Raw genomic sequence first — 22,584 nt, forward strand, 5'->3', positions numbered from 1 at the left:
GGCTGAAGCTAACTGAGCTCTCAGAGCTGTTTCCTCATTTGTAAATCAGGATGGTCCCTTCCCGGCGAGTGAGGAAAATGACGTAAAGCGACACATGGGAAACGCAGGGCACAGAAGTGTTCCAAGAAGCATACCCACATTAAGTTCTAGGGATTTATTGACACCCCACCAAAGGTGGCGGCCTCCTGCCCAAGGACCAGCTTTGGCCAGGGCCGCCTCTCAAGGAAAGGTGTAGTCCCTGGAGTAGCCTCCAGAGGGCACCACCATCACAGCTCTGACCCTTCGGTACCCAAGTTATGCCGCCAGGCGCGCACCTCCCACCTCTGTGCCAGAGCGAGGCCGCTGTGGCTTTGCAGATGGAAGGGACCCCAGCAATCCTGCCCCATCTCAGGCGGGACCCTGCACACAAGTAGCCCTCCCCTCCCCCTTCCCCAGGGGGATCTGACCCCATAGCCTGTGGCCCTGCACCCAGGGCGCTTGCAGGGAGGGTGGCAGAATTCAGCCCTCCCACTCCAATTGTCTGCCACTCCAGAAGCCTGCAGAGATGGGCAGCATGCGAGTGTGTGTGGAAACCGGGGGCTTGAGACTGGGGGTCAGGTAGCTACTCGGGCTGGAATCTGGCATTGCCCAGGAGGGAGTTGGGGAATTGGGAGACCCTCTGCAGAGCCAAGAACGGTGACTGCCACCCTCTGGCTACCCCATCACTGGCCCCAGCCTGTGCCCCATCTGAGCTCCCGCTCCACAGGCAGCTTCCAGAATCGGAGGCTGGAGGCAAGAGGCGGCTCGATGGAATGCCTTTAGCCTGGGTAGCCCACCCCCTGGTGCTAGATATGTTGTGTGTGCCCTGGTCCGGGTTCTGTCCTACTCAGTGGTGGCATTGGGCAAACAGAGCCCATCCCTGGCTCAGCCTACTCACCCGTTAACTGTGTAGGGCGGGGGTGGGGGCTGTCTTCACATAGATTGCCCCTCCCATGGCTTGAGCTCCGGAGTGTCCTAGGAGGCAGGGCAAGTTCCAGCTGGGGAGGTCAAAGGCCACTGCTGACCAATCTGAGGCTGGCAGTTGGGGGCCTGGCCCCACACCTACTACCCCTGCATCATCAGACTGCCTCAGGCTGTGGCACCTAGCAGGGAGAACAGGCAGCCTGGGGAGGGGAGGGAAGCCTCGGAAAGGGGCCCTCCCTTCCTCCTACTGAGACAGATGGCCCCCCTGCTCCCCAAACAGAGCCTTTAGGAAGGAGGGTGTTAGGCTGCAGGGTTTGAGCCCCCAGAGCAACCGTGGCTGAGAACGCAGGTGCCCAGGCCAAGATCCTGGCTGCTTCACTCCCCTTTGCCTCTTGGCGCCTCCCCCCGCTGGGAACCTCCTGGTCCATCTCTGTGCAGCACGCAAGGGGGAGTGGGATGGGGGCTTTGGGAGGAATCAGCAGCAAGCCCTGTGAGTCCATCACCAAGACAGACCAAGTGAGGTTCCCTGCTCACCCCCTCTGCCCCCAGGGGGGCTGCTAACAGCTGCAGGCTCATCCTACAGTTCACCAGGGACCTGTGGCTTTGCTCTGGATACTGGAGTCACACCCAAGAGCCTAACTCTGCTGTCACTTCCTTGCTGGGGGAACAAGGGCAAGTCGCCAGCCCTCTCTGAATGTCAGACCCCCACCTGTATAATGAGGAAGGTAACAGGCAGCTGTGCTGAGACTCTCCTATGAAAGTGGGTAGAAGGCACAGGACAAAGGTCACCACCCGCTGAAGTATGAACAGGAGGCTGAGTTCTGCTTTGGGTCCCTCTCTTCGGTGGGGGTATTTCAGATCTGAGTGGATGCTCGTAGGTCTCTCTCTCTTTGGCTCCCCCAGCCATGAGCACGCCCCAGCCTCCCCTACCCCTGGGAAGGTCCGCACCATGCACACCTCAGGGCCAGGTGGATTCACGTTCGTCTTTTATTGGATTTTCCATGGGCAGCCTGGATACCTCAAGCTGCTACCCAGCGCTTCAGCCCTTCAGCATGTTCCTGGCTTCCACTCTGGGGACCTAGCTGGGGGCTGCCAGCCAAGCACTGTCTTCTCCCGAGGCCCCACAACAACTGAGGCCCCGGGCTTAGGCTGCTTCCTTGAGACAAACCTGGTTTTCCCACGGCCTCCCTCTTTGTGCCAGGCTGCCCAGACAGGGGCACGTTCCTGCATTGCGCACAGCCAAGCTCTCCTGGGGACCAGGCTCCAGCCCAGACCCCGGGCAGTGCCTCCCCAGCGCAGGCCATTTCAGACCCTGCACAGCACAGCACAGCACTGCGGGCTCGGACCTAAAGCTTGGTGTTGAGGTGGAAGAAGTGGGGTGCTGCGTAGGTTGTGGCAGGTGGCACGTGCCATGCAGACGAGGCTGGGCAAAGTCTGTGGCGAAGGGTGCTGTCGAAGGATGCCGGGGGGAAGTGCATCAGACCCGTGGCCACGGGGGAGGGCGCTGTTGTGGCCAGGAAGTGGGCCGGCAAGGCAGGGATGACCAGGGGGCTGAAGGGGAGCGTGGCCTGGCCCTTTAAGTGGTCCGGGGTGCCAGCAAAGTTCAGCGGGCAATGCAGCATGGTTCCCCTATAGGCCTCGGGGAGGGCAGGCCCCAGCGCCGGGCCCAGCAGGCAGGACACGGCCAAGCCAGACCCCATGGATTTGGCCCCACACTCCTTGGTGTCCACCTCCTTAAGAAAGGGAGACACGGCCCGCAGTTTTTTGCCACCATGGGCCAAGCCCTCTTCTTCCAGGCTGCGCTTCTTGCTCAGGCCTGGGCTGCTAGGGAAGGTAGTGAGGGGAGCAGGGCTCTCGGCAGGGACCTTGGCCATGGGGGACACCCAGCAGGCTTTGGGCTTGGGGTAGGGGCTGCCCCTTCTAGAGCTGCCTTTATGGAATGCAGACAGGCGGTTGGCGTCCCCGCCCCACACCAGCTGGGGCTCCTTCACCGCCAGGCCCTCCTCTTTGCCAGGAGGCCCCAAGAGCACCCCATCTTTAAAACTGGGCAAGAAGTCCCGGGGGTGCTGGCTAACAGGCTTCAGCACCTCAGTGGGGTACGCATGGAAACAGCCAGTGAAGATGGGGGCCGGCAGGCGGGGACCCGCTTGAGCCTCCTCCCTGAGGCTGCCACCTGGGGCCTGTAATCCCTCCTGAGGGGTCAGCCGGTGCCTGGAGTTCTCCGCTGGCTTTCCCGGGCTCTGCGGACTTTCTGGGACGAGAACAGCCGGGGATGCCTGGGGGTCCCCATGGGGGCTGCCTGCCCCATGGCGACAGCCCTCCTCCTGGCACTGCAAGGCCTCTGCCTTGCTCACCTGGGCCAGGAGCTTCTTTTTGGCCAGTGGAGACATGATGCCGTGGGCTCCTTTGCAGTAGAAGGTGGCCAGGAGCCGCTTGTAGGCCTCAGGACAGCCTCCAGCACCCACGAAGGGCAGAGAGGGCCCCAGGGCCGGGCCTGGCTGTTCCGGGCCCTCCCGGGGGGGCTCCTGGCTGGGAAGCCGCGCCAGGTCAGGGGCAGCGTCTGTTTTCGTCTTTCCAAGCACCATCTAGAAGGAGAAAAGGCCGTGCCTCAGGGCTGGCTGTGAGCCGTGTGCCCTGACTGGGGGCGGGGGGGGGGGCACGGGACACGACCCCCGTGGCAGCAGTGGTGCAGAGGCATACCCAGGAGCCTCTGTGAGAAGGTCCCCAAAGGCATCCTGGCCTCTGAACAGACACAGCCTGGCATCAGGACACGGGGCCTGGTGACCGAGGTGCAGACTGGAGTTCAGACCCGACGTGGCCCCTCATTTGAACTTGCACAACCATTGCCCCGGAGGCCCCCCTGCCCCCACCCCGGATCTGCCCTCAGAGCAGGTTCTGGGTATCCCTGGGCAGGGAGCTCTGCAGCCATGGCCCGGGCGGGGAGAGGGAGGCCCAGCGTCCGCTGGTGGCCCCAGGCGGGCTCAGGGTTTACCTGGTCCAACCGCTTCTCCTCCTTGGCCTTCTTCGGCTTCTCAGGGGCCCCGTCATCCCCCCGGGGCTCCTTGGCCATCTTGTACTGCTTCCTAGGCTTGGAGGGGGGCAGCGGCTTGTCGTCCTCCCCCTTCAGATGCCGCACATACGGGAGCACCAGCCTGAGGAGGAGGCCAGCGTGTCTACCAGGAGGCCGGCCTGGCAGGCACGCACCACACCTCCCCGCCGTCTGGGCCCACCTGGCCTCCCCGCCCCGGGGACACCCCTGCCGGCGGCCGTGCAGAGCTCTGGCCTGGGATGAGCACAGCGCACACCGCTCAGGCAGCTCCTGGTGTGTGCCCACCGCACCCCGCTCCCGGCCCCACTCGGGGCCAAAGGCCAAGGTGTCCTGGAGCCGGGGTCTCCGCCCAGCCGTACCTCTCGTAGTGGCGGCGTGTGCACGTGGCTGCGCTCGTGCTGCCCGGGCTGCCCCCTAGCTCGTCGTACACGTTCTTCCAGAGGCGGCGGCCCGTCACCTGCAAGGGCACCGCGTGAGGGCACGACCGGTGTGCACTCCCCTGGTGGGGGGGCGTCCTGGCAGCTCCAGGCCCCCACTTGGCAGGGATGGGGGCAAGGACTGCAGTTTTGCAACTGCTTCTCCAGCAGCGGTGGGGGGGGGGGGCGGGGGGCTGCCCTGGCCGCTAGCCAGGTCTCCCTCCCAGGGGCCGCCGCCTGACTGCCCGCGCAGCAGCTTTCCCGGCACGGGGGGCACGGGGGGGGGGGCACAGGGAAGACAGGAGAACTTGCTTTGAGCAGCAAAGTACCAGCGGGCAAGGCAGGCCTTCTCCCCCACAGCATGCAGGAGAGCTGCGGAAGCGGCAGGATTTGGGACCCTGTCTCTTCCTTCCTGTCTGGCTGTGAGGACAGCTCTGTCCCCAGACAAGGCTCTTCCTCCCCGGGTCCCCACAGGACACAGTGGGGATGGGCTGTGGGATGCTACATGCTGAGGACTCAGAGGTACCCTCCTTACCATCTCATAGGCCCCCAGCTTCTCCACTGCTTTGTAGATTTTCCACAGGTTAACTGGAGAAGAGAGAGGGCAGGGCCCCTGTCAGTCTCTGTGGGAGGAAGGGGCAGCCAGCAGCCCATTCCCGTGGACCTGTCAGGCAGGCACGGAACCAGCACATGCCCAGACAGGGCCACCGCAGTGAATGGCTGGGCCAGGCCCTGAGCACTGGGGGCCCGGTGGCCGGTGAGGAGAGAAATCCGGCCCCACCCACTGCAGCCCTGCACCTGGGGGGGGGGGGGCGTCGTTTCTGTGTGCAACCCCTGTGGGCTGGCATCGCCCAGGGCTGCCCAGAGTGGAGGTGCCTGCCCGACACCCTGCCTGGATGGTATCCCCTGCCGGGCTCCCCCTCCCTGCCTGCCCCAGGGACGCACTCTGCTTGAAGCCAAGATGGGGCACCCTCTCGATGGGCGTGTGTCGCTCCTTCATGAACTTGTAGAGGCTGACCAGGAAGGCCTGTTCCTCCTCCCGCTCCTGGTCCTCCTCCCGCTCCCCGCCTGCCTCGGGGGAGTCCTGGGGAAAGAACAGGAGGCGTTGGGATGAGCCCCCAGTTGGTGGGTGGCTGGGGACAGGCGGAATGGCTGGCTGCTGGGGCAGGAGGAGGGGTGTGGCCCCCAACCCCAAGCTCCCATAGGAAGGAGCAGGCCCCCGGCGCCCAGCTTACAGCTCTGGGCTGGAGTGCCTGTTTGTGGCATCAGAAAGGTGCAGCTGTCAGCTGTTAGTGCCCAGAACCCATGGTCAGGGTCTGCAGGGGCCCAGCTCCAGAGACGGCCATAGGAGCAGCCCCGCAGCTTCTCCGGGCTCTCTGCAGGCACAGACCGCCTCTCTACCTTGCTCTAGATTTGTTGTATCTGCATCTCAGCTCCTCTACCAGACTGTGAGTTCCTGGTGGCAGGCTCAGACTGTGGTCAAAGCCTGGTGTTTTCTGGCACTGCGGGGTCGTGTGTCCACAGAGCCTTTGCTGTGGTGGGCTGCCTCTCTGAGCTGCCAGTCTGCATGCTGCATCCAGGGTGGCGAAGCCCCATCCCGGGTTCCTGACACCCCACTGTCAGATGCGCAGGACTTTCGGTTTCTGCTTCCAGAGGGGCATTTTCTGCCAAGGCATTTGGTTGGTGGCTCAGGGCAGAGGGGTATGGTTGGGCTGGGACCGAGGGCTTGGAGAACAGACAGCTCCCAGGTCCTGGATGGGGAGGGCCCAAACACTGGAAGGACGTAAGTCATCGGGGCCGGGAACGATACAGAGAGCCGTGTCTTCCCAAAATATTCAAGTACCACTGCAGTGTTTCTGACCCCTGATAACAAATGGCACACGAACTCATGAGTCACCTAAGAAACCGTAACCTATGGGGGGACCCCGGCAGTTGGTCTGGTGCAGACCTCAGAAGGAAGGCACTCTCACGGCCGCTCTTCCCGTGAATCCACTCTTCCACGCAAGCTGTTAAGAACTGTTACCATGGGGCGCCTGGGTGGCTCAGTCGGTTAAGCGACTGCCTTCGGCTCAGGTCATGATCCTGGAGTCCCGGGATCGAGTCCCGCATCGGGCTCCCTGCTCAGCGGGGAGCCTGCTTCTCCCTCTGACCTTCCCCCCCTCATGTGCTCTCTCTCTCTCATTCTCTCTCTCAAATAAATAAATAAAATCTTTAAAAAAAAAAAAAAAAAGAACTGTTACCATCTGCAACTACTCTTCTACGTGGATCAGGATTCTTACTCCAGACTGTGCCACCAAAGCAAATGGCCAAAAGGGTTGGATGTTGAGGCCAACGCTCCACAACGTCACCCATGGCTCCCTCTCAGACTACACTCACCAAAATGGCCTCAGTGGTCTCGCTCAGTGACTTTGATATTCACGCTGTGAACTTGGAGGGATGCATGGATGTACGTGTGGTTTATCCTAAAAGAGTGCTTTTATCTGTTTTATTTATCAGGGATCCAGGCAAATCGTTTGCTAAAAGGGTTCTGCTAGGAAAACTAGGTCTGAAACCCCTGCCAGGGGTAATGGGCAGGTCCTCCTGTCGGAGGCTCCCAGCTCCCACACCTCCTGATGCAGGCCCGAAACCGCAGGGCTGGGCCCCTCTCCTGGCTCTGCAGGCTGGAGGGCAGGGAACACGCCCTCCTGAGAGCTTGGGGAGTCCCCAAGTTCACCTGGGAGGCTGTGCATGGGGTGGGGGAGGCAGGGAGGAGGCTCCCCAGGGGTCGCCCAACTCACCTCCAGATGGACAGGGCTCTGGCTTCTGCTCTGCTCAGCATCGGGTTGGGGGGACACAGATGGGTCCAGGGGATCACCCTCCTCTGACTGTTTCCTTTTTGCTTTGACAGGAGGTGCTGCAAGGAGAGGAGCAACGGGGAGGGAGATAGAGGAGGGAGAGAGAGAAAGAGCACGTGAGATGCAGGCCTGAAGAACAGGCAGTGAGGAGAGGTCCTCCAGGAGAGGTGAAGGGTCCTCCCGTCCCCCATCAGAACCTGCCAGGTGGGAAGCGACTTCTTCCTTCCGCCCCCTGGTCCCTGACTGCACGCAGGCTGGCCCTCCACACGCACCTACGGGCTCCCGCTAGTGGCCCACTCTGCCCTCCCTCCTCTCTGCGGGGCTCACCCCCAACCGGGCCCCATGCTTGCTGCTGTTCCTTCCTCTGTTCCAGTCAGCTCCCCACGTTGAGGGAGGGAGGGAAACCCTAAACCACCCTGGGGTCAAGTCAGAGGAGGGTGAAGGGTGGGGCTGTGGTGCTCAGGGAAATCCTGTCTCCGAAACCTGCCCCACACTCAGGCAGAACGTTTTCATAGCACCTCAGCCGAACTGGGAAAGCGGCTGAGGTTCCGTGTTTGTGAGTCCAGAGGCACCAGGGCGGGTGCTTGGATCCTCCAGGAATCATCGAGAAGACTGGAAGCTCCTGGTTATGAAACATCAGACCTTTCCAGGGGTGCCTGCAGAGCTCTAACTGCCCCTAAAGAGGCCACTTACTCCTCCCACCTGCAAGGATCTGGTAACCCTTCAGGTCTCACCTGACAAGCCACTTCCTCTGGGCGGCCATTCTCAGCCCCCAGCCGAGCACAGCAGTCCTGCCCACCGCACCGGTTCAGTGAGGCCTCCCAGCACCCCGCACAGTGGTTGCCAGGTTTCAGGGAGAGGGACCGTGTCTCCCAACAACCTGCACGGGGCAGGGCTGGATTTTACTAAGGGCAGCCATGAGCTGATGGCTGCAGAAACCTGCAAAAACCCCCGGAATGGGGAACAGGCATGCTGACAGGCGGGCAGGGCACCTGAGCTCCGGAGCCCATGTCGTCAGATCACCCTTCCTTTCCTTCTAACCTGCCTTTCCTTTTTGTTAGCCTAGTGTGAATGGTCCCATTCTCCTGGTTTGCTCCAGCTCAGGAAATCCTTCCTGCTGGCACCTGTGAGAGTCCCCTCCTGTCCTAGAGAGAAAAAACATCTCCGTAACAGCCATAAACCCAGACCAGCGTGACCCCCCGAGGCCAGAACCTCTGGCCACTGGCTGGCGTGCCCTTCAGTAGCTGCTCACCCAAGGGCTTGTGACGCCTGGATCCTGCCGGGTGGGGCCCTGGCTCTTCCACGTATGCTCTCTTATTTAGTCCCAGGAGGGAGCTCATGTTAAAAGAGGCGGAAACTGAAGCTAGAGAGGCTTCCTAGGAGACCCGGGCTCAAAACGAGGTCTGTCTGACCACCAGGCCAAGTGGCCGGGCCTGGCCACCACTGTGGCTGCCATTGTTACCACCAGGATTTGCGGAGCCTTGATGGAGAGTCCAAATAAGCCTGGAGGAGAAACCCATGCGAAAGCTTGTCAAAAAGAAAGACACTCGGGCCTTCCTCTCAGGCTGGCTTCTGACCAATCAAGACACGGTCAATATCCAGAAATAACTAAGTGTTAACAACTGAACCCGCCCACCCCACCCAGCAGGCTGATGCCTTTCTTCCTGAGTTCTCGTGTGACTCTGTGCCTCAGTCTTCCCTTCCGCGAAATGGGAGAAAGACCCTTGAGTCCTTTGCTCACTGCCCCCGAATTGGTGAAGTCTCCCGGGTCGCTGGCGCACCTGCTTCCCCCAGCTCTTCTCCTTTCCCCCCCGCCCCCTCCCCCTGTTTTCACACCCTCTCTGCCTTCTTTCCCCCTGGCCCAGCTTCAAAGGACTGGCTCCATCCTGAGTCCTCCATGGGGTGTTACAGCAGCTTCTCACTGGAGCCTGCCTGCAAACTTGCTACGTGCCCCTGGCAAGTTGCACCCTTGGCCTCCAAAGAATAAGGTGGTAGGACCAGGGCCCATTAGAATCACCAGGGAGCATTTCAAGGACACTGATGACTGTGTCCCCCACCCCCCGCCCCAGTTTGATTTAAGGTTCTGCAAGGGGCATCAGAGTTTAAAGCTCCCCAGCGGATCTCAAAGGGCAGCCAGTTTGAGAGCCACTGGACCTGAGGACCTCTATCCCTTCTGCCTGGTTCCAGAGTCGGTGAGCTCTGCCTGGGCCACACTGAGGGAAACCTGCTGGAGTCGGGTACTCAGATTACCTGGAAAGGAGGTCACCAATCTGAGCTGTTTAACCCCAGACAGGAAAAAGATTCAGGCTCTTGCCTAGAGCCACAAAGGGAAACGTCTCTTTATCTCTGTGTCCAGCTGAGTCCCCAAATGAACTCAGCCTCCCTCCTCTCCCAACCAAGCTAGCTAGCATGCTCTCTGCCCTGGCAGGGCCTCCTGGCCCCCCCGCTTCCACAGCCTTAGCTGAGGGAGAGCCCCCCCTTTCTCCAGGAAGCCCTCTGTCCCTGGTTCCCCTAAACCCTCCCTTCCCCAGTCATTTGTAGACCAGGGTTCCAGATAATCTTCATTTGGAAAAGGGTTCTGCTAGGAAAACTAAGTCTGAGACGCCTGCCACAAGCAACAGAAGGGCCCCCCTGCCTGCCAGGCTCCCAACTCTCCCACCTTCCAGTGCAGCCAACACAGGGCTGGGCTGCTCTCCTGGCTCTGCAGGGGAGGGAAGCGGCTTAGGGACCAGCGATCCCAGGCTCCCAGCCACATCCAGCCTGCAAGAGGCAGGAGAGTCCCACTTGCTCCGGAGTGAATGCTGCTGCCAGGAGCCACAGAGTTCCTTTCCTGCTCTTGCCCACAAAGCCTCCCATGCCCTACTGTAATGGGGAGGTGGATCCATTTTGCTTTTTCCATCCAAGAAGCAATAATGACAATAATGGTGATGATTATTTCATTGTTTACTTTGAACACATCTGGAATCTATAAGGTGTGAGATAGGGATCTAATCATATTTCCCCCCAATGGTGAGGTGGTCCCAATATAGACTGAGTGATTCCCTTCCCCCAATGATTTGAAATGCTACTCTCCCCATAATCTAAAGGCTGATAAGGAACATATTTGAAACTGTTTCTGGACTTTTCTGTTCTGTTTCATTCACCGTGGCAGGCTGGCACTGGTGCACACTGTTTTAATTGTAAAACAGCTTACTATCCAGAGGACAAGTCCCCCATCATTAGTCTTTTTAAATCATTTTTTTCTGAACTTCAGGATAATTTTATCACATTCCCTTAAAAAAAGAAAACAAACCACTGGGGTTTTGGTTGAATTGCATTTAAATTTAGCAATTACTTTGAAGAAAAGTAACACCTTTCTGATACGGCATCTTCCTTTTTCAGGACTGCACGTCTCCACAGATTCAGATCTCCCCTTGCTGTCCTCAGACGTTCCTTCTTAAAGGCCCTGTGTGTTTCCTGTTGAGCTTATTCCTCAGGTTTTGTGCAGCTAGATAATAGTGTGAGAAAGCTTTGGTAACCTACAGTAGGACTTGGTCCACAGCCCCTGAGGTTTCCTCCTGCCACTGTTAGGGAGAGGGCAGGGGGCTGCTGGTTGGGCCAGGATATGAGCCCCTGGGCCCTGGTGACCCAGTGCCTCACCAGGCAGTGAGGAGGGGCAGCAGAGTGCTGGGCAGGGAGACTGCCCAAGGCCCTTCTGGCATTGGGAACCTGATTTCTGTTTAACTCCATGGCTTGTGTTGAAGTCAAGCTTAACACCCAGGTCCGAAAACCACAGCAGTGAAGAGGTTGGTTTAAGTAACTAACTCCAAAAGAGGCTACTCCCCGAAAGGCTTCTTGTTCTCAAGCCATTCCCTACTTCCCTCTCCGTACTATACACTCCACCACCTCCAATCAGTGCTCCTGGTGAGCCTTGGACTAGGCATTTTTGGACACTGCTTCACAGAATCTAGCCACCCAATGGATACTCTCTCCCCCTTTTTACAGATACAACATATAAGGATCCCAGCTTCCTAGTGGCAAAGCTGGGATTCAGAACCAGTGCAATCGGACTATCCCAAGGCTCTGACCCCTGAGATCTAGGGTTTTTAATGGAAGCAGGGAGTCACCAAGCTCCTTATCTCAAGCCCCTTCCCGGCTCTCCTGCCCCGCTCCTATCTGATTTCAGCTTCTCAGCAGAGGCAGACCCACTGGGGCAAGAAGGGGCTCTGTCTCCAAAGAGGTGCATCTTTCACCAAGTCAGCCACTGCTTTGGTACTGCTTGTTTCCCCATCCACAGGTGGGTGCGCTGGACCCCCATGCGCCTGATGTTCTAAGAACAAAGTGAGAAACAAGGCTTCCCAAACAAACCACAGCCAAGTGTGTGTGTGTGCACACACCCCCCACGGGGAGATCTGAGGTCTGCTTGTCCTGCTCACTCCCCTCTGTGTCTCACTGTCCAGAGCACTGTGGGGGCAGGGAACAGGTGCTCCATGAACAGCCACAGGGGTGCAGTATGAGCTACTTGCTCTCAGATGCTCCCGGTACAGAGACGGGCTTGGGCTGTGACTAGTTCAAGGCCACAGAGCCAGTCAGAGACCTAGTGCCAGACTGCACCCTCCTCGCTCTCTCCCTCCCTCCCTCCCTTTCCTGCTCCCTCCCTCCCCCCTCCTCTCTCGGCCGACCCGCCCCATTTACCCTTGGTGTGATGGGAAGAAGCAACACTTCCTTTCATGAAAAGTCACCCACTGGGAGCACTGCGTCAATTACGACAATAATGGTAACGGCAGTCCCAATAACAACCAGCAGAAACGGCCCCACCTCGCCCGAGGTTGTTGGCTTAAGTTTCTCTTAGTTTGAGCCGGAGCTGAAACAAAGACAGCCTTTGAGGCGGCCCGTCCTCTCTCTGTGGCCCAGGAGCCAGCTGCCTGGCGGAGGAGGCTCGGCGTGGAGCTCTCTCCAGTGGGCAGTTTGGGGAGGGAGGAGCTGCAAGGGGCTGTGCTCCAGCCAGCACTGAGGACAGCCGAGCAGGACATGGGACCCCTGAAGGCACAGGGTCCAGCTTCTGCCCCAGCCTTGCCTCAGTGTCCCAGCCAGGGCAAGGGGGACACAGGGTTTGAGGCAGCAGGGGCCAAGATGACAGTCTTGAGAGGAATATAGAAAGGGAGGGGGCATGGGGTCTCCAAATGTAAGACTACCATCTCCTAATTCCACTGGGATGCCTGTCCCCCTTTTGCCAGCTCTGGTATGTCCTAAAAGACCCTATTCCAGACTAGGCTCCCCACTGTCCTGTCTCTCCAAGTCTGGGAGGTATTAGTAACAGTAACAGTTCACCTATGGATGGTTTCCTATGTCCCCATGAACTATATTCCGTGTTCCCAATCCACCGTGGCTTGTCCAAGACATGGCCCAAGAGTAGAGACACAGCCAAGGAGGGAGGGTGCTGCCTAACTCCTGCCCGGGGCACTCCACCGCCTACTGCTTTTCCCCCCCCCGCCCACCCCCACACCCGGAGACCCCCGGGGCCCACCAGGGAGTGTGGGCAGTACCTGGCCAGTTTACCACCAGGTAACAGGAAAGCAAGAGGGAGGGGAGAGGTGTTGGAGGCCTGCCTCTCTCACTGCCAGACCTCACTCTGAGCCTCAGTTTCTCTGAATGGATATCAGAGAAAGAGGGCCTGATCCTCTGAGGTCCTTCCTACCTCTGCCACTCCGAGTTCTAGCCCCAGGCAGGTGCCCAAGGTTCTGGGTCTGGAACTCCACTCTCTGGGGCCAGACTCTGTAGCCACCAATCTCCCACCCCTCCTTTGCCGCCGCGGGCATGTAGGCGTAGAGACGCTGACACCCCCAACAGTGGTCCTCCGGAGGGCGCGGGAAGCACCTGTTGGCCTCCCCTTGGCCCCGCAGACTCCTCCCGGCCGGCAAACCACCCCGCAAACAAAGGGCCGCTGGGCCCGGCCAGCGCAGTGCCTGCCCCCGGACCCGCACCCTGAGCCCTCGCGGTCCGGCGCTTGGAAAGCCCCGCCACCCTCCCACCCACGTCGGCGGGGCTGGGGGACCTGAATCCCGCCTGAGGGCACCCCCCACCACCTCGGGACACTCTGCGGAGGGACCGAGATGCGGCCACTCCGCCCGCAGCTCCGGCCGGCCGAGCGCGAAGCCAAACATCTCTCCTCGCACACTCGCAACCTGAGCTTCAACTCTCAATCCCCATCACTCCAGGGGCCGCCACCCTGTCCCATCTGGAGACCCGAGGAAAGAGAAGAAAGAAGACGACAGCAAAGAGGGAATCTACTTCTTTCCCGCCAGGGGCAGAAGAGGATGGACAGGAGACAAGAATAAGAGAGAACGGAGAGGAAAAGAAAAAAGGGAAGAGAAAAGAGAAAGAGAAAGGGTAGGGGGCGGGAAGCCGGTAACCGCCGAAGGATCAGAACACCCCTCCGCTGAAAGAGGAACAGTTGATTCTTCAAAGTGCGTTGAGCAAGTTCTTCAAAACCCGCGCAGAGTCACTTTCAGGAAACGGCGGCCGCAGTGGAAAGCGCCCCGCGCGCGCCCAGGGACCCCGGTGCCTCTTCTCGGCGGCGCCGGCGAGTTCTGAGAACCGCGGGGATGTGACGGGGCGGGGCGGGGGGGCAAATGGGGGCGGGGAGGCAGAGAAACTGCTGCGGACAGCCTGTCACAACAAATTAGCTGAGACCAGCTCGAGATTGAAACCACAGCAGGAAGTGGGATGACAGAACCGTACAGGACTTGGTAAATTTCAGCCAAAAGACGACGAAAAGAGTTTCGAGATAAACGTCCGGGAAGCCCCTGGCCGCCAAAACTTTTTGTCTCTCCTTTTTTTCGAAGAGTGTGCGCCGACACCCAGCCTCACCCCTCCCGCGCAGGGCGAAGGGCGCTGGCGCCCCAGGCCGGGCTAGGTCGCCGGCGCCTTCGCCCTGGAGTCCATCCCCGGCCCCGCTCCGCCCCTCCTAGCGGCCCCGACGGCCACGAGGGCCCCGAGGGGATCTGGCAGGGCAACCTTGCCCCCTCTGCGGGGCCCCCAGCCCCATCCCGGGACAGGCCACGGAGCCGCTTACCCATGGCCCGGAGAGGTCCCTCGGCGCCCGCCCGAGGCCCTCCGCACGTCCGGCTCACCGACCCCGCGCTCTCCGCGCAACTGGCCCGCGGCGCCGCAAGCCTGCCGCCTCCCCGCCGTCCCGCCCCGCCCCGCCCCGCCCGGGCACCGCCCCCGCCCCGCTCTGGGCTCCGGTTGGTGGGCCCAATTCTTCCGCGCGGGGGCGGAGGCCGCCCCCTGAGCCCGGAGGCCGCCCCCTGAGCCCGGGGGCCTCTGGGAGTTGTAGTGCGCTTTCCGTCTCCCCGGGCTCTGAGACCCAGGTACCTGAAGTAGGCTCTTCGCCTAGAGGGGCTGAGGCAGGACGCCCAGGAATCACTGCTGCCTGTGCCTCAAGACTAGTTCGAAAACTAGTCTTGGAAAATTCCTCCTTGCTCGTCAGTAGGGCGCTGGGGCAGAGTGGGGTGAGCAAAGTGCTTCTGACTTTGTCTTGAACTGGGTCATGGGTATTTTCCAACTCCCACCCAGACCAACACAGAAGTAGAGGTGGTTGGTGTTAGCTAAACAAGGCCCCCAGCCCAAACTAGCAAGTAAGTTCTTTGGTCAAAGTTCTGTGGGGTCCCAAAAACCCTTGGGGCAGGAAGCCTGCCCACTGTGGCCAATGTCCATAAATGTCGCAAGGACAGAGACTGGCAGCTACAAAGCATTCCAACGAGGGGGCATGACCCCTGCTTGGGGAGCTGAGGGTGAGGTTAGGGTGGGATGGGCACCAGAGGAGCTGCTGAGCTGGCTGCATCAGCTTCCACCAAAGGGAGGAGTTAGTTAGCCAGGTGCACAGCACAGAAGAGGAAACAGGCTCGCCTTTGAGAGCCCAAGGTCTCACAGCATCATTCACAACGGCCAAAAGGTAGGAACAACCATGGACATGGACAGATGAATGGATAAACTGTGGTATGTCCATATAATGGGAGTATCACTCAGCCTCGAAAAGGAAGGAAATTCTGACATGTGCTACATGGATGAACCTCGAAGACACTATGCTCAGTGAAATAAGCCAGACACAAAAGGACAAATGCTGTTATATTCCACTTATATGAGGTACTTAGAGTCCAATTCATAGAGACAAATAGTAGAATGATGGTTGCCCAGGGCTGGGGGAGGGAGGAATGGGGAGTTGTTTAATAAGTACAGAGTTTCAGTTTTGCAAGATGAAAAAGCACCAATGGATGGTGGCCTGAATGTACTTAATGCCACTGAAATGTACACTTAAAAATGGTTACAATGGTAAATTTTATGTTACGTATATTTTACCACAATTTGAAAAAAAAAGAGGCTAAGATCTCAACATTTGACTAGCTAGGACTTGAACCCTGTTCCTAACGCATAGTAGGCCCTCACAATATTTTTTGTTGATTAGTTCTATTATAACAACTCTAGGTATTTCCCGTCATCATTGTCCCCATTTTATAGGGTCAAACTGAGGCTCTAGGAGGTTAATTGGCTCAAGTGATACAAGTGGTAAGTGGCAGAGTCTGAGCTAAATTCAGATGGCTGAGGAGCCCTCATAACCCGGGCACCGACCAAACTTTTTCGTACCCATTACTGTCCACCTGTCACCCCAAACAAATGGACGAGGGTTGCAGGTTGGTGACCCTGGAAGCGAAGCTCTCTACAGGCTCGGTTGAGCTCCCTTATCTCCCCCATAATGGAGTGGTCTGTAAGAGCCAGTGCCTGTAGATTTAGTAACAAACACATCCTTGACCATATTTAGTGACCGCCCGGAACAACTGTTGTCATGGTGATTGTAATACTGTACCCCACGTCCCCGTTTACAAACTCTCCAGGACAGCTGAGGCTGTGGTGGGATGGCAGACACTACAATAGAAGGCCATCAGGAAGCTGAATGGCCTTTCTAGTCCCACTTTCGCCCATTCTATAAGGATTGATTGCCTAAGGTTCGGGATAGAGACCTACGTGCTCCCCTCAGGGTCATAGTCTAGGCAGATCCTCCCTCCCGGATTAGATACCCCCTCTGACAAGGAACTCACTACTTTACAAAGCAGCAGCTCATCCCACCAAGGAATAGGGTTATTCTGCCATCCAGGCAGCCGACCACACTCTTACAGACAGTGGCTGTTGTGCAAAGCCTCAGCAAGTCAACGCCTGCCTCTGCCAACCTGAGAACAATATGATCTAAATTTAATTGCCTCCTGAGGCAACTGTTTGCAATAGAATGTAATTTACAATGGCCAATAAATCTTGCAGAGGAACAACATCTCCATTTGCCTCCCTAAAAGTATAAACACTTCCATTGCTCCAGCCTCTATGTCACACACCTCCAGCTCCTGCCCACAGTCCCCCTCCCACTGCACCCTCTGCCCAGAGGATCCCAGCCCAGGACAGCCTGAGAGGAGTCACCTAGCCCATCAATGTCTTGGTGTCTCTCCGTGTGTCAGTAAAAACAAACAAGCAAACAAATAAACCCCACTAATAAATGCATTCTTCCTGTAAAACATTATAAACAAATCACTCCTCTCTGACACCACTCTAAAATCATTTCTCTCCATGCCCCAGAGATAAGGACTATTATCAGATTGGGTAAAATCTTCCAGAACCTTCCCTATGTATTTTCATAAATATATGCATCCGTGGCGTAGAAAAATATTTAGCTTTGTTTTATGTGTGTTTTTAAACAAATGATACAATTCTAATTATTCCAGTCTTGCCTTTTTTCCAACAATAGATTTTGGAGATCTCTCCATGTCAGAACACAGATCTGCCTGTCTCAAAACTCCTGTGCTGCATGCCTTGGTGTGGATCTACCATGGTGTCTTTATTTAACTCCCTCTTTGATGGTGTTTAATCTTTTTTTTCAATTACATGAACCCTCTGAGAACATTCAGGACCACCTTAGGACACTTTCAGGGCCCAAAGCTCACAAAGTGTTCCCAGAGACTGAGCTAAAGCTAAAAGCTGCCTTCTCCTAACCCCTAACTCACATCACCCCTTGCTGGCCCCGTTCTAGGAAGAAAACCTGGCCCTGGAGGTGCTTCTCATCCTGGAGCTCTCAGAGCTGGAGGACCCATTCAAGATCTGTCCACCTGGCTTCATTTTAGCGAGGAGACCACTAGGCCCAGAGATGTTAAGTGTGTTGCACAAGGTCACACAGCACGTCAATGTTGCTTCTTCTGGGACCCACATGAACCCATCCAGTTCACTCAGGAAACAACGCACAGCCAGTTTTTGCCCTGGGAAGCTCTGTTCCCAGGCTCAGCAGTTGCAAAAGGCCCCCAGGGCTTTGTTTTCAAAGGAGAAATGAAGCGGGAAGTATTTTTAACTGCTGGCCCTGGCCCCGCCTTGCTCCTGCCTCGCTCCCTCGTGCTAGCTGTCCAGGAAAGGCCGGCTTCACAGTGGCATTGCAACTCATGGAAAACAACAAACGCCCGAAATAGATGATACCCAAGCTCAGGAATGGAAAAAATTGGCTCATGCCTTCAAATGCCTCTTTTAGAAAAAGCCAAGAATAGCTTTCAGCCTTTGGGGACCTGCTGGGGGTGAAGGAGTGAGGAGGTGTGGTGCTGGCACAGGGATCCAGCCAAGATTGAGATCGCCAAGGGCCCAACTTCCAGCCGGAAGAGAGTTGGCCACTTTCCCCCAGGGCACGTGAAAACTAGCCTCCCCAGCTCTGCCTACATAGGGAGCCATGTCTACAGTCAGCTACTCGTTTCCTCTGACCCCCCACCATACCCCCACCTCTTAACCCTGCCCTTCAGCTGAATGGGGAGAAACTTCCTGTGTTGGGCCAGGCCTGGGCCGGGAGCTCCTCCACCCCACAAGGGCCTAACAGGGTGGAAACCTGAGATTCTGCCCTTCCTGGGCCTGAAGGGTGAAAGCTGATTCCCCTGTGTTGGGAAGGAGGGGGACAACAAAGAGAAAAAATGAGGGTTTGCATCCCTACACAGACAGCCCAGCTATGTGGCCTTGGGCAAGTCACCTGACCTGTTGGAGCCTCGGCTCCCTCCTCTGGAAAGCACAGGTAATCTTTGATTTACTCATTCATCCAACACTTGGTCCGACTGTATACCAGCCCTGGGCTAGACACTGACGACACAACCACAACCAGAACAGAGTCCTGATCTTTTGGATCAGAAGATGTAGCCTTGTCAATCTCATAGACTGCAGGGAATTAGCCATCCCTTCTTCAGGCTTCTGAGCCCCAGCCTGGAGCTAGGAGGGTGCCATGCTTTGGACCAGTGTTTATGAGACGTTTCGCCAAGCATCTTACCTCGATGATTTCATTTGCCCTGTGATGTGGACACTATATTTATCCCCATATTACAGCCGAGGGCGTCGAGGAGCAGAGTTGGTGCTGGACAATTTCGGAGGCTCATCTGCAAACAGTAAGGGGTAAGGAAAAGCTGACTGCGTGCGAGGACCCTATTAAGCCCCAGGGACAGGAATAACTAAAGCCTGGTTCTCTACGTCACTCTGTAATACAAAGTGGTAAGTAGACTGGAGGTCAGTACATAGGCACAGGACAAAGACTTCTTAAAACGTGGGGTGTGTGCAGCCTCTTTACTTAAAGTAAGATCCCACTTGTCCCTTCAACCCTATGGTGTATGACTGTCTCCCAATTGACAGAGGAGTAAACCAAGGCATGTACGGGTTAAGTGACTTTCCCAATCACCGCACAACAGGAGTTTCTGCTGTAGGGTCCCTTATCACAGGCAGATTCCCAAGCTGGACCCCGCCGCTCGCTGGCACCTGGCGGAGATGCGGGAAGCCAGGGGTGCGGCGCGGCAGGCCGGCGATAGGATAGAACTACGTCTCCCAGGATGCCGTGCGAGGGGCATGTAAGGGCGGGGCCGCCGCGGGCACAAGGCTGTAATTTCTTGGTATTAAAAAAAAAAAAAAAGGTAGCAAGAGAAAGAATCAAAGCCTCAAGCGTCATGTCTAGGAATAGCCTCGGAGCCAGGCCAAGTCATTATAGACGATGAGTAATCCGGTTAAGTCATTTCTCTAAACACCATTCCTTGTAAGAGAATTAAAATATCAGTTTACATCAGAGGGGGAGAGGCAGGCTCCAGAGGCCCAGCCAGGAGCGCAGCCAGGAGGGGGCGCGGCTGGCGCTCCTCCGCCGCTCGGCCCTGCCCTGGGGCGGGGGCTGGATGCCAGGGCCCTGACAGCTGGACCCTGGGCTCGAGCGGGCAGCCAGCTAGTGGCGGGGGGGGGGGGGGGGATGGGGGGGATGGGGGGGGATGGGGGGGGACGTCCGCCAGGCCTCAGTTGCCAGTTGGTAAGTGCTTCGGGGAAAGTTTGGGGCTGCCCCTTGTCGGAAGAATCGGTGTTCCTCGTGGGGGCAGCCCGGCAAGGTGAACGGTGGGGGACTGGGCCAGAGGGGGCTAGGGTACTCTTCTTCAGTGTCCCCCACTTCCTCCTGGATTTTAGAGTTCATATCTCGGCAGCTGCAGGTCTACCGTCGGAGTCAAGGGTTGGGGACTGGCCTGGGGACACGTGGGAGAAGAAAAGGGGGGTCTCCGATCTCATGGGAGGTGCCGAGTTCCCTGAAACTTGCAGGAAAGTCTTTGGGGCCAGGGTGACCACCAGCGCAGATTTTGGCGTCCTGAGGGCAGGATTATGATGAATTGGGAGAGAGAGCTGATCAAGAAGCTGCCTCTTCACCTCTAGAGCCTGTTGTCTGAGGCCCCTCCAGGGCCAATCACAGGAGTTGAGTGCGAGCTGTGAGCCAGACACAGGTAATCCTCCCACTCTGGGTCCTTACCAGGTAAGGCCTCTGGGGCCCAGAGACTTCCCACTGGCTTCCGGCCCTGGTCCCCCAAGGCAGCATAAAGTCATTGAAGCTTAGAGCCACTGAAGTTTAAGGCAGGCCAAGCCCAGCTCTAAGGTCCTTACGCACCTTCACTCTTGCAATTGAGTTAGGCACTTTTTTTTTTAAAGATTTTATTTATTTATTTGACAGAGACACAGCGAGAGAGGGAACACAAGCAGGGGGAGTGGGAGAGGGAGAAGCAGACCTCCCGCTGAGCAGGGAACCCGATGGATGCGGGGGCCCGATCCCAGGACCCTGGGATCACGACCTGAGCCGAAGGCAGACGCTCAACGACTGAGCCACCCAGGCGCCCCTGAGTTAGGCACTTTTTAAATTAATTAGTTAATTTATTTACTAAACGAAAAGACAAGGGGAAGCACAGACAGCTTCCCAAGTTCCCAGGAGGCTGCACTTACAGCCCGGCTACTGGAACAGGAACCACCCAGGCTCTTGAAGCCAGGCAGACTGCTTTCCAATCCTGGTGAGCCTCGCTTGCAGGTGAGCTCGCAGGAGTTAGTCACCGTCTCTAATCTTCAATTTCCCCACGTGTAACACGGGGTTTAGCAATACCGACCTTGCAAAGTTAATGTGAGGTTAGAAATAGCATAGACCCTCAACAAATGATCATTCTGTTGTGTTGGTGGTATTACGTGCAAACAGCCTCTGACCGGGCAAATTCGGTGTGCTTTCTGAGTCTGTGGAAGAAGTAAAGAAGTAAATGTTTAAATAACTACACCCTCCCCACCACCATCCCAGCTATCTCTTAGCACAACAGGCATCTGCACAGCCCTGCCCTGTGTGTCCCCCAGGGGAGACCCAGGCTGAATTGCCCCCCAGGCTCTGGTCTTGGTGATCTGGGCTGGGCCCTGAGGCTCCCCACCTGATCAGGTTTTCTAAGTTTTCAGGCAGTAGCTTCAAAGTCTTGAAGTCTCTGGTGGGGTCTTAGGGTCTAGCCAGGATGCCAGGAGGAATTATGGGCAAGGTAAGTGATTCATCTCCAACCTGAGCAGGCTCCATCAACCCCTTCAATTCTTTAAGCGTGGGCTTTGGGGTGGGGGAGGCTGCCTTAATTCCTGCTACCCCAGATGAATGCTTGGGACCTTGCTAACATCAAAACTAAAGCTTCCAGGCTTGGAGTTGTCTGGCTCCAAGAACTCAACATCCCTTAGAAGCTTCCCGCTCTCCCTGCACCTCTCCCCACACCCCATCTCATACCTGAAGGCCAGGTCTCTGCGGTCATCCTCTTGGTATTACCCACCCCACGACTGCCACAGGCACGGCCTGCCCTCCCTTCTTGACATCCCGACAACGTTTGAACCAGTGCCCGGCAGGAAGAACCCAAGGAGCCTCCAGGTCCCAATGGTCCTGCTTGCTCCTCAGCCCTCCTTTCTTCCAACTCTGCCAACCCAAAGCTCAAACTCTCCCCATACGCACTTCCCCATCCTTTCCGCTTCTGCCTGCCCAGGAGCATGTGTATGAACCTGTGTATACACCCCTGTGCATTTGCACGTGCATCCTGCATGCAGAGAGCCCATAGCTCACACAGGGGAATGCATACGCATGTGTATACACTCAACTGCAGCTCACTAGAGAGATTGCAGCCCCCGAGGCTTCCTTCTCCACATGTGAGGCACCACGCTGGCCTACCTTGGACACCCTGGAGGGGACAGATGGTTGTCCAGCCCTCCTGCCTCTCCCTAGCCGCCCGTCTGTGTCTCGGTTTCTTCAGCTATGGGGCTGACCTGTGGGATTTTGCTGTTGCAACTGACTTCCCTCCCTGCCTCGGCCTCAGCAGGCTCTTCCAGATCTGACTATTGGTCCTAGCCACAGCTGAAGACAGAAGGACTGCATGTAGGTGGCTTCTCTGGGTGTTGCGCCTGGGGTAAAGCCAGCTCTTGGGCATGGTGGCGGCTTGGTGTCCACCCCTCCCCGACAGACCTAGCAATACGGCCGCACTGGGAGGATTGGCTTCCCGGTGCTCTAGGCTCTGTTCCTGACACCGAGTGTTTGTGTGTGCTGTTCCCTCTGTGCCCGAGTGCCTTCCCTGGCTCAGCAGGTTCCGCCATGTCCACCCAGTGAACCTCTGCTCATCCTTCAAGGCTCCACCTGAAGCAGTCATCCACATCCTCTCTGGGTCCCAGTGCTCCCAACATACACCTCTGCGGTGACACTTACGACCCTGGTGCTCTTGTGGTCAGCCCCACGTCATTATGTGACTGTCCAGCATCCACTGAGCCACCGTCCTGCAGTTAGGAATGGTCCTTCCCACGGGCCCGCACCATGCTGCTGGTGGAGCCGCAGCGCCCGGGCCACTGCTCTCCGGAGACACCGGTGTTCAGAGATGGAAGGGACTTGTCTGAGGTCCCACAAGGGTTCAGGAGATCTTGGTGAAAAAAGGAATGGGGAAGGAAGAGGAGCAAGTGAGAGGCCACAGAGGGCGGGCACACAGCAGGAGTGCAATGAAGATCCACAGAAGGGGGGTGA

General features: G+C 57.5%; 1 protein-coding gene across 2 annotated transcripts; it reads right to left on the reverse strand.

Moving 5' to 3' along the window:
* Positions 1-1,911: 1,911 nt before the first annotated feature.
* On the reverse strand, positions 1,912-14,401 carry ARID5A (AT-rich interaction domain 5A). Of its 2 annotated transcripts, XM_028117138.2 has the most exons (7): positions 14,296-14,401; positions 7,185-7,300; positions 5,353-5,491; positions 4,943-4,995; positions 4,351-4,448; positions 3,935-4,094; positions 1,912-3,527 (listed from the first exon to the last, which is right to left on the reverse strand). In XM_028117138.2, the coding sequence occupies exons 1-7, from the start codon at positions 14,297-14,299 to the stop codon at positions 2,289-2,291; spliced, it is 1,809 nt and encodes a 602-aa protein (XP_027972939.1). In that variant the 5' UTR covers positions 14,300-14,401; the 3' UTR covers positions 1,912-2,288. The 2 variants fall into 2 exon arrangements, with proteins under 2 accessions (XP_027972939.1, XP_027972940.1); XM_028117139.2 differs by lacking the exons at positions 5,353-5,491; positions 14,296-14,401 and adding an exon at positions 7,976-8,870.
* Positions 14,402-22,584: the final 8,183 nt, after the last annotated feature.

The sequence above is a fragment of the Eumetopias jubatus genome, unplaced genomic scaffold, assembly GCF_037043125.1.
Source record: "Eumetopias jubatus isolate StellerSeaLion01/CBP00866 unplaced genomic scaffold, mEumJub1_p1.0 scaffold_9, whole genome shotgun sequence".
NCBI lineage: Eukaryota > Metazoa > Chordata > Mammalia > Carnivora > Otariidae > Eumetopias > Eumetopias jubatus.

Excerpts from the sequence above, each read along its gene's own strand:
- ARID5A (XM_028117138.2), bottom strand. Across the intron at positions 5,492-7,184 it reads AGAGCCCTGTCCATCTGGAG|GACTCCCCCGAGGCAGGCGG; the intron begins GTGAGTTGGGCG and ends TTCTTTCCCCAG. Across the intron at positions 4,095-4,350 it reads ACACGCCGCCACTACGAGAG|GCTGGTGCTCCCGTATGTGC; the intron begins GTACGGCTGGGC and ends CCTCCTCCTCAG.